Below are 15363 nucleotides of genomic sequence, written 5' to 3'. Positions count from 1 at the left end.
ATGAAATTTATGTTAATTACATCTCAAGAAGCAGTTTTTAAAAATTGTTGAGGTAAGGAAGGAACCAGTAGAAGTAGACAGAACCCAGGGGGATGGAAATGAATAGAATGTAGTGGATGACATTGCATGGCAATCCATGCTTAAACCCACTGTTTTGTATGTTAACTTTAGAATTCTAAGGGATCCTGTGTGCTTTGACGAATGTAACAGTGTCAGCTGAAAAGCATGTGGTAGAAAGGTTTAGAAAATAAAGCTGTGAGACGCTTGGCATAGTCATTTATTGCTTGAAGTAAGAAGTGTGTCGTGCTAGCTGGAGCTGATGAAGACTCAGACAGCTAGAAGAGATACGAGTAATACAGTGATGCTGATGATGGCAGTACCAGGGAAATGTCTACAGAAATAGTACAGTGTGGTCATGTTGACTCTGACAATTTCTATGGGAGCAGTTTAATTCAATCTGACTGGGAGTAAAGATTATAATGATGGATGTTATACAAAAAAAGGCTGCTGTTTGCTAATGGAGGATGGGGGTGATGGATACCTTATAAAAGAATAAGAACTGTTCAGTGACCAAGTCAACAGTTTGGCTATCAACGCATTGTGGAGATAAGAGCCACAGACTTTTGTTTAGGGGTTTAAGTCTTTAGTGATAAGAACAATAGCAACTGAAGACAGTGCCGAAGGCCGAGAAGGAAGCCCCTGCCCAAGTCAGAGTGAAGGCCTTGAAAGCCAAGAAGGCCGTGCTGAAAGGCATCCACGGCACAAACAAGAAAATCCACATGTCACACACTTTCCAGGACCCAGGACCCTGCCGCTCTGGAGGCAGCTGAAATATCCTCAAAAGAGTGCACCCAGGAGAAACAAGCTTGGCCACTGTGCCATCACCAGATTCCCCCTGACCACTGAGTCAGCCATGAAGAAGGCAAGGCAATACACTTGTGTTCACTGTGGATGTCAAGGCCAACAAGCACCAGATCAAACAGACCGTGAAGAAACTATGACATTGATGTGGCCAAAGTCAACACCCTCCTAAGGCTTGATGGAGAGAAGGCCTGTGTTCAGCTGGCTCCTCATTATGGTGCTCTGGATATGTCAACAACATTGGGGTCATCTGAACTGAGTCTCGCCGGCTAATTCTAAATATACACTTCTTTCCACCATTAAAAAAAGAACAATAGCAAGCTGGAGAGCATAGGCCTAGGGCCAGGCAGAGGGCCTCAATCTTAGACTCCAGTTGGGTGTTCCCAGTGGATGTCTAGTTGAAGAGCTTGTGCTAGGAGTTAAAGTGTAGGATTGTACCTTTGGAAAAGAAGTCCCTCCTGAGAGGAGAGCTTGAGGGCTGTTCTGTGAGGGCACTGGCCAAGCTCTAGGAGCAGGTGGGCCTGTGCAGGCAGTGCAGAGCGTGAGGCAAGGAGACCAAGAGCAAACGTGGAGGCTCCCGCTGTGTGTAAGGTAGTAACCAGGAAGAAGGGCGGGAGGCATGGTGAGATGGAGGCTCCGGTACCAAAGGGAAAAAAGAAACTGGTTTTACCACTTAGAAAACCGGACCCCGGGTGGAGGGAGAGTAGAGCATTGTGGTGAGGAGGGTACTGGCTGTCCCTAAGACTTCAAAATGTTCGAATAAAACAATTCATTAAAAGGGGGGGGCGGGGCTGGAGAGATGGCTTAGAGGTTAAGAGCACTGACTGCTCTTCCAGAGGTCCTGAGTTCAATTCCCAGCAACCATATGGTGGCTGACAACCATCTGTAATGGGATCTGGTGCCCTCTTCTGGTCATACCTGCTGTATACATAATAAATGAATTTTAAAAAAGAAAAGAAAACCGTACCCAGAGGATTTTCCAGTTCAGTGATATTGAAAGTTTACAAGAAAGGAAGTATATAAGTCAGATGTGAGAGATTGTCATAGATGTCACATAAATGTTAATTATACTTAAATAAAAATTATATAACAATACAGATAGAGTAAGAAAGTATAGTGAAAGAGAGGTGAATCTTTATTTTTTTGTAACCAAAACCCAATAGATAATGTCTAAAGACTGAAAACAAACCCAAGAAGCAGTGTTGTAAATAGTACTGGCAGCTAGACCTCGTGGCTCAGAACTGTGACCCCAGCACATGGGAGTCCAGGACAGGAGAATGCTGCAAGTTTAAGGCCAACCAGGGCTTTGTGAGTTCTATTTTAAAAAATACATATATATGTAGTAGGGGAAGAATTTTTTTCCATTGTAAACGCTATATAATTCTGCTTTTGTTGTAACTTATTTTCATGTATTAACTTTGTGTTATTTTGTTGTTGTTGTTTTGAGACTGTGTTTCACTATATAAGTCTTGACTGGCCTGGAACTTGCTATGTAGACCAGGCTGGCCTCAAACTCACAGAGATCCATCTGCTTCTGCCTCTTGAATGTTGGGATTAAAGGTGTGCGCAATCACACCTGGCCTCATGCATTAATTTTGATATTATTTTAAAAGATAATTTGTCTATGTCAAGAAATAGTAATGTAATAATTTACAGGAAGTACCTTTTTTATTTCAGATGGGCTTAATTCTGAATCTGAGAATAAGCACTGTACTTTTTTTTTCTTCCATAGGTTGATGAAAAGACTGTAGGAGAGCCTGGTTGGCTTTATGGCAGCTTTCAGGGAAAGTTTGGCTGGTTTCCATGCAACTATGTAGAAAAAATGCCGTCCAGTGAAAAAGCTCCATCTCCTAAGAAGGCCTTACTTCCTCCTACAGTATCTCTCTCTGCTACCTCAACTTCCTCCCAGTGAGTTGTGAGCTAACAGTGGAATTCCTCTAGCTCGCCAGTGTGTGACTACTAATGCATAGCTGTGTCAGCCTGATTCTTTTTTTTTTTTTTTTTTTTTTTTTGGTTTTTCGAGACAGGGTTTCTCTGTGTAGCTTTGCGCCTTTCCTGGGACTCACTTGGTAGCCCAGGCTGGCCTCGAACTCACAGAGATCCGCCGGCCTCTGCCTCCCGAGTGCTGGGATTAAAGGCGTGCGCCACCACCGCCCGGCTCAGCCTGATTCTTGATCACAGTTTTCATCTGGGCTGGCTCTTCCAACAATGCCTTTTGTTCCCATTTTAATACTGAAATTTAGTAAATGAATGACCTCCTAGTGCCTAAGTTCATTTTGTCTACAAGACCTGTTTAAAGCCTGTGTATACTAGGCATGTGGGTAGGCTGACAGTACTCCATTAGGTTCTAAACAACTATGTATACTTATTTAAAGTTTTACATTTGCAGACCACTTTGTTCAAATCAACCAGCATCAGTGACTGATTATCAAAATGTATCTTTCTCAAACCTTACTGTTAACACATCATGGCAACAAAAGTCAGCTTTTACTCGCACTGTGTCCCCTGGATCCGTGTCCCCCATCCATGGACAGGTAAGTTACCTGTAGTTCTGGGTGCTGTCTTCTTGACTTTGCTTTGGATTCCCTACAGAGGCACCCATCTTTCCTTCATGTAAGCAGAGCCTGTAGCATTCAGTTACAGTTTAAGTATTTGCTCAACAGTTCAGTCCCATAAGGATTGTGCTGGGGAGGGGCATTGTTTTTTCTTGTCTGGGAACCTTGAGACTTTGGTATATGTACTTGGATACTACATTAATATTACTAAAAAGAGACGGCAGACTTCATCACAGTAAAGCCTGAAATGCAGTCTTCACTTAGAAATCCTTAGCACATGGTTATAATTGCCAGCATTTTATTATGTGCTAAAAATTCAAACATATGTTAACAAAAACTCTGCCATTAAATAGTGTATAACCTAATAAAGAAACCATGCATACATGTAACTGTGAAGTGTGAGAAATGTTGTAATAAATACATCTGCAAAGTTCTGAGAGCTTAGAGAAGAGAGAACATTTCAGCCAATCTGTGAGAATTAGAGCATGCTTCCTGAAGGGAAAATATTTGAGTTGGACCCTCAGACAGAAGCAAGCCTTCACCAGACCTAGAAGTTTCTCTAGTGGAAGAGCAGTGTGAGGAGGTCACTGAGGCACATAGTTAGAGGTGTTGGAAGAAATGGGCTTGTGTATGGTGTGGTGAGATTACACAACTCTTGAGAAAAGGGTGAAGAAGTCTGGTTGATCCAGGCATGGTGGTGGTGTATACCACCAGCACTTAGGAGGCTGAGCTAGAAGGACTGTTATTTTCAAGCCATCCTTGGCTACATAAAGCATTTAAGGCTAGCCTGAGCTGCATAAGCAAGACTCTGTCTCAGTCATTAAAATATTAACCAACAAATACATTTTATGATAAGCAGTTAGAGAGGTTAGGGTTTTTCAGTAAAGTAGTTATTTAGTACTAGACAGTTGGGCAGTGAAAACCGCAGGAAGATTTTGAGAGAAGCTCACACTTATTCCACTGAGGCCAGGTTGATGGCGCAGTGAGTAAAGCACCTGGTGCATCAGCTCCACGGCTGCATTCGTGCCGCTGGAACCCATGGGAAAGCTTGATGCATCAGGTGCACTTACTGCTGTGGCAAGGTGGGAGGTGGAAACAGGCGAGTCAGCCGAGAGGGACTCGGCGTTCCTGCTGGTGGGAAGTGAGAAGGCAGAGTACAGAGTGAGTGAAGAGTTTACTTACCTGTGAAGGGAGCAGGGGAGATGCTGAGTGTGACCAGGTCTCTAGTCCTTGGGGAGGGGGGTTACCAACAGCAGCTAGAAGCCATTGGAAGCTGAAGGAGAGAAAAAAATTGCAGTAACTCCTTTTTAAATGTCATTTGATGGATTTAAAATACTTCCATGAGTATGCACTTCATCAGTATCTGTGATGACATGTCCTTGAATGGTGGGATGCTCAAGAAAGCTACTCCCAGGGCTGTGTGTGGGATGCCATTTTAAGTTCATGCATTGATATGCTCTCTCTTATACTCTAGGAATTAGAAATCATGATTACCATGATCTGTTTTTAAGTTTTGGTGGCTTTGTATCCTAGGGGCAGGCTGTAGAAAACCTGAAAGCTCAGGCCCTTTGTTCTTGGACGGCAAAGAAGGAGAACCACTTGAACTTCTCGAAGCACGACGTTATTACTGTCCTGGAGCAGCAAGAAAATTGGTGGTTTGGGGAGGTGCACGGAGGAAGAGGATGGTTCCCCAAATCCTATGTCAAGATCCTTCCCGGGAGTGAAGTCAAGCGAGAGGAGTAAGCACCTCTGTGTATTTACGTGGGGGGTGGGGGTGGGGGTGGGGGTTTGAGTGCCAGAGGCTGGTTCCTAACATGGAAAACATCACTTCACGTGTTCCTATCTGTTGTAGTATCTTTCTTTCTAACCATTTCGAATTTGGGATGTTTTCAAAATACTCCATTTCTTCATGGTTTTTTTTTTCTTTTTACCATAAAACCAGTTAGAAAAAGATTACTTTTAATTTTATTTGAAGCATTGTTTACTGAAATTTTTCAATATTTAAAGGATTCTTTACTGAGGTCTTGGCCTTTCAAGCTGGAGCATTGCCATGCCTGGACCTCCAGGGCTCTTTAAACATAACCTCTCTGTTGTTCATAGCACATGTCTTCATAGTTATTGGCCTTTTTTTCTTTTTTTTTTTTAACCTGTATTCCTAATGAAGTCATAAGCTCATGAAGCTATTCTGTCTCCTTTGGTCCGTTTTTTCATACCTACTCTGAGACTGATACATAGTAGCTGCCGAATCATCGTAACTTAATGAATGAGGAAACTTAATGAATGAGGACAGGAGAGAGTGAGTGAACAAATGAATGAAATTGCAGATACACAAAACCAAAACCCGCTTGACTGAGCTCTTCAGTCTGTGCGGCCGTCAGGTTGGCAGCTGGCTCTGACGTGGGAGCGAGCACCACTGTTAGCTGTGGGTAACCGTCCCTTGTGACCCACGGGGAAGGGCCTGAAAGGAGCAGTCCAAGAGGGCAGGGTCCCGGTCTTGGAATCAAGCTTATGTCCTAATTCCACTAGTTCTCCAGCATATTTTATCTTCAGATTTCTGATTAGATAAAGGAATTAAACTAGACAAACGGTAAGACTCTTGAGTGCTGCAAGTGCACTTACTAGTATTTAGTTCAGATGTAGAAATTAGCTTCTCAGGTTGGCCAGGAATTTTGGAAAGAGGAAGTAGTAAAGGTCACAGTACATACCTAGCATCTTCATGCTAGGCCCTTTATAGCAATTACTGTATTATTTCTATAGCATACTACAGAGAAGAAAGCTTAAGCAAAAAGTAGGTTAAGTTTAAATGTTTTAGAGGCTGTTTCCTCCCTAAATTTCTGTTCAATTACTGATCCTTTCTAAGAGATAAGTCATGTTACTTAAAAGCCTGCGGTAGAGCTGGGTGTGGGTAAACATGCCTATAGGTTCAGCAACTTTGAAGTTGAGGCAGGAGGATTGCCTTGAATGAACTTGATCTTTCAAGTTCAAAAACCAGCATGGGCAACATAGAAGACCTTGTCTCAAAACAAACAAAACACAAGCCACAGAAAAAGGACCAGCGAAGCCTGCATTAATGGGGACATTAGCATTAAGCAAGACACTCCTATTGTGAGGCTGAGTAGCGTTCCCTCTGTTCCACTTCGTAATTCAGTACAGGTCCTGGGGGTCCTCTGCATCCCCTAGGTATCTAGATCTTGAACATGATAGTTCTTCCAATAGTGGAAATTACTATTTACCTATCACAAGATTTTTTTTTTAAAGATTATATTTTAAGATGTAATAAACTAATCAGATTAATAACATTAATATATTTACTTTGTTTATCTGTAAGTCAAGCCAGTTTCTGTATGTGCTTTCTCAGAACACTGTCCACTTACTAGTAAGCAGATGTCTGTTAAATTCCATATAAAGGCAAAGGAGGTGGTGGCACATGCCTTTAATCCCAGCAATCGGGAGGTAGAAGCAGGCAGATCTCTGTGAGTTCGAGGCCAGTCTGATCTACAAATCAAGTTCCAGGACAGGCTCCAAAGCTACACAGAGAAACCCTGTCTCGAAAAACAAAAAAACAATTCGACAAAGAAAAAAGTTCCATATAAAGGTGAAAGCTGTGTTCTATTGAAGTTATTTTTAAATGTGGTGGTTTATAATTAGACAGCTGTTAGTCTAGGAGGATTCTGTATCTAAGACTATCCCTAGTGTGTGCACAGAGATGGTAGGTTAGTTGAGGGAACACCAGATGCTGCTAACCCTGTTGCAGTCTTCAGCTCACCTTTCGTGAGCATCTGTCCTCTGTGTGTGTGCATGTGTCTTATTTCTCCATTTAATTTGCTAGGCCAGAAGCTTTGTATGCGGCTGTAAATAAGAAACCTACCTCCACAGCCTATCCAGCTGGAGAAGGTAAGCTTTGGGCAGTTTGCTTTAAATGGGAGGTAGCTTAGTTAGTATTTGAACACGTTGTTCTTTTTCTCTATTTCTAGTTCTTTGATGTTTTTGAAATTAAGAAACCCTGCTTTTCTTTACTTCATATGAATATTGAAGATACAGAAAATACATGGCTGAAAATCCTTAGCATATTTAGTCGGTGCTGCAGAAAATCAGCACAGGGGCTGGGATGATGGATCTGAGTTCAGTTCTCAGCACCCATATCAGACTACTCACAACTACCTGTAACTACAGCTCTGGTGCCCTTCCTGGCCCCTGCAGATACTGCCCCCCCCCCCCCACAAATAGATAAAAATAATCAGGTGTGATAGTGCATGCCTTTCATCCCAGTACAGTGACAAAGGATGGGGAAGGGCTTCTCACAGAAAGAAGAGAATGAGTCAGACATGAGCCGGTAACTTAGGAACTTGGCCCTGAGAGGCTGTGCCATAGCTGCACTGCGGCAGCACCGTGTAGGAGAGCAGTCAGGGGCCTGGGCGCTCTTACCGACTGTGGTCGTCTTAGACCTTGTAACCACTGTAGTAAATCAGCCAGGCAGAGTGACTCTGGCAGTGAGAACAGGCAGGTTTCAGAGTGTGTTTCTGATAAAAGATCAGATTCTGTGGTGACAAATATACATAGAAATAGAAAAGTCAAAAGATTTCTTCTTTGAAGTAGTAGTAACCATAAGAACAAGAATCAAAGACAGTCTAAAACTGCAAACCTGTCCCTGAGGTCATTCAGTAACAGAGACGGACTTAGCGTCTGCTTGGAGCCAAGCACTATCCTAGGAGCTGGAGCCTTGTGGCAGTGTTTGAAGTTTCCGTAACTGTGTACAGAACATGAAAGAACAGATTAGGGTGTGTTTAAAAGATTGTTTGGACTCCATTAGCACCAAGTAGCACTCCCATTAAGCCTGGGTTCCATTTTTTGTAGAGATACTATTTGTTTGTAGTTTAGGATAATTCTTTGTTGCCAAACAGATAATTGACAAAGTATGCACACCTTTAATCTCAGCACTAGGGAAACAGGGTCAGGTGAGTTCCAAGCCAGCCAAGGCTGGCTACATAGTGAGACTCTCTCAAACACAACAAAACAAACCAAGTGAAAGACTGACTATTGCTGCTCCGGTGCCATTGCCGCAGCCCCACTGTCCCTGCAGCTGGGCAGCAATGATCTCTTTTCTTTAACAAAGTAACAGCAATTGAAAAAATGTAAGGTCCTTGGTAACGTCTGTTAGCCTTCACCTGGACAGTTATTAAGTGATTGCTTTGGCTCTGTTTCTACCTGAAGACCTTGTTGGCAGTTTGTAAGACTCAAGGTCTTTTACCATAAACCTCTACGTCTTAGAGACTGGCCCATTTTCTTTTTTACTTCTCTAGAGCATCTGCCTCTCCTTGTTCCCTACAGAATATATTGCACTTTATCCATACTCAAGTGTCGAGCCTGGAGATTTGACCTTCAGTGAAGGGGAAGAAATACTGGTGACCCAGAAAGATGGAGAGTGGTGGACAGGAAGTATTGGAGAGAGAACTGGAATCTTCCCGTCCAACTATGTTAAACCAAAAGATCAAGAGGTAGGCTCTTGGCACTGAAATAGAAGCATTCGGTTGTTACCAATCAAGATTCAGGCCAGTACAGAGAGCTGTGGTTTGGGTCCGGCTACTTTCCTCACAAGGAACCCCTCAGAGTAACTCTGATCACGTAGGACTTACTTTGGAGCCCCAGGTAGAAGACAAGGGGCCCAGGATGCATGGACTGGAGCACGAGCCGTCGAAAGGACTTAGCCTCGTGTCACGAATACTAAGGCCCGGCTCTAGAGTCCGCAGAGCTCAGGAAGGGCCCGCTGACAGTGGTCCACACCAGCACTAACTCTCCACATCCTGAATTCCCGCTGCCTTTCCACACCGCCATTCTGCTGTACTGTGGAAACAAACCCTCAGGCTTAGAAATGAAAACTGAAATCAGTTTAATATTTAGTCAGTTTAAAGAATTAAATTCACTATATGAAAACATAGGAAACTTTTGTGAAAATAACTCAATTTTTCAAAAAAAACTATTCAGGAAGAAGAGGGGTATAATTTATTTCTGCAAACCTTTTATGGTTGTTGGCATAAATGAGGACAGACCCTGTGTCTGTCTCCATATTCAGTTTGGTTTTACATGTTCAATGATTTATCACTGGGGTAGGCACGGGGTCTAACATAGCTCAGGCTGTCTTTATGTTTGCTACAAATCTGATGATCTTCCTGTGTGTAAGACCTCCCAAGTGAAGATACTACAGGTGTCCATCACCAAGCTCAGCTTCAGTGCATTTGGTACCCTCTTTTGATTGAAATCTGTGAAGAACGTACAACCTCATACTGAAAGGAGGATTAAAAAAAAGTACTTTACTATTTTCAGATGTCTCTTGATAGTCTGATCCTACTACATCAAAATTTGATGCAGAGTAAATTGTTACAGATTAGTTGTAGCTCTAGCAAGGTAAAGTCACATCAGTGAATGCTTTCATATTAAAATACTTTCATATTTAAATTTCTTTTAATTTTATTAATATTTAAGATTAATAAATAAACCAATAATAAAATTTTCTTTTTATTGAAATATATTTATTAATCTAATAATTAATTAATAATGTGTTGATTAATAAATTAATTTATAAGTTTCTTAAATATTTATTTGAATAAAATAATAGTTTTAAAATAAATTAGTATTTAATTTATATTAAAATTCTTTTCATTTTAATATAAAAAGTTTTGCACTAGTCTGTTCTGCATAGTTAATAGATCCTTTACTTACATCATTCACTGGTATTTAGAAACTAGTGGTTCACTGAGGTATGTCGATATTCCCTGTATTGACACATTTTATTATGTAATATCAAGACAGTAACATCTGTAAATGCCATCACTTGTCACCTGTAGCCTGTCGGAGCACATGTGGCATAGTCTAGCTATGAATAAGGCCCAGCACGTTAGTAGATGACAGCGTCATGTCATATGTCGAAAGGGTGGATTTTTAGAACTATATTCTCTCTAAAATGACTGCATCTGATTTAAGAGTAAAAGTTCTGTGACTTCAGTTTGGCTTTAAGCGGTAAATTGGGGATGGGATCTGGGGTAAATTGGGGATGGGATCTGGCTCGGTGGTTAAGCCCTTGCCTCCTGGTGTGAAACCCAGGTTCAATCCCCAATCCCAAGAATTAAGTGGGGGAGGGGAGCTTGAGTTCTAACATGGCAGCAAACCCTGTGGGCTGTTCTCCTTGGCAGACTCACTTAATTTATCTTTGAGAAGATGTTTACTAAACCCTAAGTCTGAGTATTTATTTGTCCTTTGAAGTAGAAATATTCTACACAGGCATCTAATCGCAGAAATGCTTTTCCTTGAGACAACCATCTCTGGTATATAGTAGAAACGTTACAGGTACACTTCTGTTTAGTCACACTCATGAAAAAGAAGTATACTCGGCAGAGTGTAGTGGTACAAGCCTGCAGTCCTAGCATTTAGGAGACAGCAGCAGAATAGTTCAAGGTCTTCCTTGGCTGCGTAGTTCAAGGCTAGCCTGGGCTGTGTGAGACCCTGTCTCAACTGAAAAAAGGTGTATAATCAAGATTAAGAGTTGGGGTTGGAAAGATGGCTCAATGGGTAAGAGAGAACACTTGCTGCTCCTGCAGAGGACCCAAGTTCGGTTCCCAGCACCCACATGGTGATTCACAGTCATCTGTATCTCCAGTTCCGGGTCTGACACCCTCTTCTACCTCCATTGACATCCGTCCTGTACTTAATGTACACACACACACACACACACACACACACACACGGGAAAACAGTCATCCACAGCTGGGCAGTGGTGGCGCACACCTTTAATCCCAGCACTCTGGAGGCAGAGCCAGGTGGATCTCTGAGTTTGAGGCCAGCCTGGTCTAGCGAGATCCAGGACAGGCACCCAAACTACACAGAGAAACCCTGTCTCAAAAAAACAAAAAAAAGGGTCATCCACATAAAATAAAATAAACCTTTTTTTAAAAGATTAAGAAGCCAGGCAGTGGTGGCACACACACGCCTTTAATCCCAGCACTCTGGAGGCAGAGGCAGGTGGATCTCTGTGAGTTCAAGGCCAGCCTGGACTACAGAGCAAGTTCCAAGGCAGCCAGGACTGACTGTTACACAGAGAAACCCTGTCTCAAAAAATCAAAACAAAAAAACAAAACAACACCAAAAAGATTAAAAGTTAATAAGATTTCTGTCCAAGGACATTTTTAAGTGAAACTGGCTTTGTTTACTGTGAGTGCCAGATTATTAATATGGTTTGATGCTGCTAAGTCATTGGCATTCCCTGCCCCCACTGTAACCGTCAGCACAGTAAAAGGAGTCTCTAGTGTTACCATGAAGGTTGTTTTCACTCCATGGGCTCCTAAGGGCGGGCACCCAGGGACTGCAGAGATCTGTGAACCACACACTGACAACCAGACTGCTGGGCTGAACCTGCCTCCGCCACTTGAGGCTAGGTGACATGGAACAGTTGCTCCGATTCATTCTTTGGAAAATAGGGACAGTCATAATTCCTTAACAGTGTTATAAAACTGAATAGCTGAGTGTCTGTAATTGCGCAGAGGTCACACCTGCGTGCTCACAATTGTTACCTTTGACTTCAGGCCTTCACTGCAGCTGTGTAGACAAGAGACAAGAGACAAGAGAATCGCCTTCCCTCCCCCTTTTTCACTCAAACTCCTAAAAATAATAAATATGATCAGTTCAGTTGATTCTTCGTTATTCTGCGTACCGAGGGGTAGGCCCAGGACCTCACAAATCACAGGCAAACCCTCAACCATTGAGTTACATTCCATCCCCAGTTTATCCTGTAAAGTCAAACACAAGTTATAGCTGCTACCCATGATAGGAATTCTCTATTTTTAAATCAAATTCAATCATTTAGGGAGAATATAATAATAAATAAATAAATACTGCCTCCTATTCAGCAAGAGCTGTGGATGAGTCAGGGTCCCTTATAGGAAATAAGAACAAAACTTATATAATATGCCTTCACATACCCCTAATATACATGTTTTATATACTTAGCATTAACACTAACCCCATTCATGGATAGGATAGCCCATGAACTGGCTAGTCAGTCATCTGAGAGAGGGAGCCTCAATTGAGAAAATACCCGTCAGATCAGCCTATAGGCAAGCTTATTAGGCATTTTCTCCATTAATGATTGGGGGGCAGGCCATTATGGGTTGGGCCACCCCTGGACTGCTGTCCTGGTATAGGAGAGCAAGTTGAGAAGGCTAGAGAGGCAAGCCAGTAAGTAGCACCCTTCCGTGGCCTCTCCAAGTTTCTGCCCTGACTTCCCATGCTGATGGGCTCTTATCTGGAAGTGTAAGATGAAATAAACCCTTCCTCCCCAAGTTGCGTTTGGTTAAGGTGTGTCATGACAGCAGTCAAAACCAAACTAATATATTCCAGACAGCCATCTTTAGTGTCAGGGACATTCCGTAGAATGAGCTCTTTCTGTCATCTAAGTGTGTGATATAAGGTACTGACTTAGGAAATATCCTGTTAGCAGACCTTTCTCAGTATTGGATTCTCAGTTATTTGATTAATACAAAGCTCCCTGTCATTTTGGTCTTCATTAAAAGAAACAAGAATTCTGAATGTTAGAAATCTTTAATTCTTAGTCAACCTGCATTGTCATGCCCGGATTGCTGAAAACGATAAAAATAAACAAACAAAAAAACCATCTTTTTTTCCTTGTAGAATTTTGGGAATGCCGGCAAATCTGGAACATCAAACAAAAAACCTGGTATGTGTAACAGTAACCTGGAAAACTGACTAGTGTTTGCTCTGTCATCGTCTGCCATCCACAGTTCTGTTTTCTTCTTTCAGAGATCGCTCAAGTAACTTCAGCATATGCTGCTTCCGGGGCTGAGCAGCTCAGTCTTGCACCAGGGCAGCTAATATTAATCTTAAAGAAAAACACAAGTGGGTGGTGGCAAGGAGAGCTACAGGTAACGTTCTTTTCCAGGTAAAAATTCGGTTAAAAAAGCAGCGTCACCCCCAGTTGTAACACAGAGGTCCTCCGCTAGCATTTAAACACATTATATTCCCTCGGGTCTTCTGCTGCTTCCAACATAGTCTAGCTGACCTGTAAGTAACGGTGTGAAGAATCATGTCCTCTAACAGCGTAAATGTTTTCCAGCTCATCACTCACTAGGCCATAGGTCCTTCTCTTAAAGGAAGAAGCATAACGTCCTCTCTGCCTGGGACACCCACCTTGCCGTACCCCTTGAAAGAGAAGACCTGGCCGTGTGCTGAGAAAATGTCCCCATTGGACTGTCATTGCCCCGACCCCGAGGTCCTAGACCTCGGAGACAGCAGTGCAAGGAAACAGTGCGGGCATAGATGAGCGTAGTTTTTCTCAACAGTGTTAACAGCTAGTTGGCACATGTGTTTTTGTAGAGACAAAGCTTTCTTTCATATCTGATCTTTCCTTCCTGACCTAAATTCGCTTTAGGGGTATAGCGGTGTCTTTCTGTAAGTTTCCGTGAGGTGGAAATGCTCAGGAAGGCTAGGCATAACTTAGTTCTGGCGTTGTAGTCCTGGAATTTCTGATGAACAGAGATGTGCAGACTTGATAGGTTCTTGACTAAGCCCCACAATTTCCACCTTCTGATTCACTTTGAGCTGCCTCCACGGGAAACATGACCCTCCAGAAGTGCTTTACTGACTTCCTGATTATGGATGAAGCTCCAGGATGTACTTTAAGTGAGCTATACCCTTAACAGTTGACTTGAACTTGCAAGGAGCTCTAGGAAGACCTCTTTAAACTGTGTTATTTGGGCAGAATATCCAGAGAACTCTTAGCTTGGACCATTCTCTAGAGACTTCCATGGCTGGTGTCTTCAGCAGTACTTTGAGATACATAGTGGAGTGAATTTTCCAGTTGTTTAACGTTGAGCTAAAAGGCCAGTGATGAGTTCAGAGGTTCCAGGACTAGTCCACAACACTGCTCTCACCTTTCGTAATTCACTAGAAGGACTCTTGTTAGCGCTCACTGTTTGTCACTATGAAACAGTACAGATTAGAATCAGCCAATGGCTTCGAGGCAAGGGCTTCCCAAAGTGGACATGGTGTCCCTTTCTATCAGAGCAGAGGACAGCATTGCCTCTTCCTAGAAATAATTTGTGACAACACATAGTTATTGCCGGCCAGAGAAGCCTGTGGCAGCCCTGGTGTTGGAGTTTTTAAACGGGGCTTTTCACATGGGTACAATTGACTGTTCATATGGTAAAGATATGTATGACTCCAGCCCTGTCATCTGAGTGGGCTGATAGAACACAACACAGAGCACCAACCATAAGTCACAATGCTAGATAAACTAAGACATTTGCCAGGAATGATACAGCAAGGATTTAGATCCATCTGAGGAGCCAAGTGCTAAGGTCAGTATATAGGCAAGGTTGACTTGTCTTTAGGAAGCCTAGGTTTTTTGTTTTAAGTTGTAGCTCGGGCTGGGTGGTGGTAGTGCACGCCTTTAATCCCAACATTTGGGAGGCAGAGGCAGGCAGATCTCTGGTCTACAAAGCGAGTTCCAGGAAAGGCACAAAGCTACACAAAGAAACCCTGTCTCAAAAACCAAACAAACAAACAAAAAAAGTTGTAGCTTGGTGGTTGTTTTTAATTTCCTATTTTAATTGCACATTTCTTTTGCTGATTTTGTAGGCCAGAGGGAAAAAACGACAGAAGGGCTGGTTTCCTGCCAGTCATGTAAAACTGCTGGGTCCGAGCAGTGAGAGGACCACACCTGCCTTTCACGCTGGTACGAAAGTGGGTCACCTGGGATTTCGTCTGAAAGACTGGGAGAGCAGGGGAGTGTCTTAGATTAGCTAGCTCTTTGAAAGACATGGAAAACTTGTCTTTCCCGTCCTCTGCTTCAGAGCAGCGTGCCACTGGGACCGTCGTCCTGCAGAGTTCTGATACTCCAGAATGTGAAATTGCTGTTCTGTCATACTAAAGAGAAGTGGTT

General features: G+C 42.7%; 1 protein-coding gene across 6 annotated transcripts in view; it reads left to right on the top strand.

Moving 5' to 3' along the window:
* The window catches only part of Itsn2 (intersectin 2), a 119034-nt gene that overhangs the window by 65674 nt on the left and 37997 nt on the right, over window positions 1-15363 (top strand). For all 6 annotated transcript variants that reach the window (XR_008220143.1, XM_052745985.1, XM_052745987.1 and 3 more), the window contains 8 exons: window positions 2594-2769; window positions 3251-3395; window positions 4950-5155; window positions 7246-7310; window positions 8745-8911; window positions 13095-13140; window positions 13224-13345; window positions 15060-15156. Coding sequence is in view for 5 of the 6 variants with exons in the window: in XM_052745985.1 (XP_052601945.1) it covers window positions 2594-2769; window positions 3251-3395; window positions 4950-5155; window positions 7246-7310; window positions 8745-8911; window positions 13095-13140; window positions 13224-13345; window positions 15060-15156 (1024 nt within the window). In the remaining variant the exon portion in view is untranslated. The remainder of the gene's footprint in view (window positions 1-2593; window positions 2770-3250; window positions 3396-4949; window positions 5156-7245; window positions 7311-8744; window positions 8912-13094; window positions 13141-13223; window positions 13346-15059; window positions 15157-15363) is intronic.

Source organism: Peromyscus californicus, unplaced genomic scaffold (genome assembly GCF_007827085.1).
Source record: "Peromyscus californicus insignis strain IS unplaced genomic scaffold, ASM782708v3 Scaffold_1__1_contigs__length_55948999, whole genome shotgun sequence".
In the NCBI taxonomy this organism is placed as follows: Eukaryota; Metazoa; Chordata; class Mammalia; order Rodentia; family Cricetidae; genus Peromyscus; species Peromyscus californicus.
Note: the sequence above shows the minus strand (reverse complement) of the source record. Positions and strands in the feature narration are given on the sequence as shown.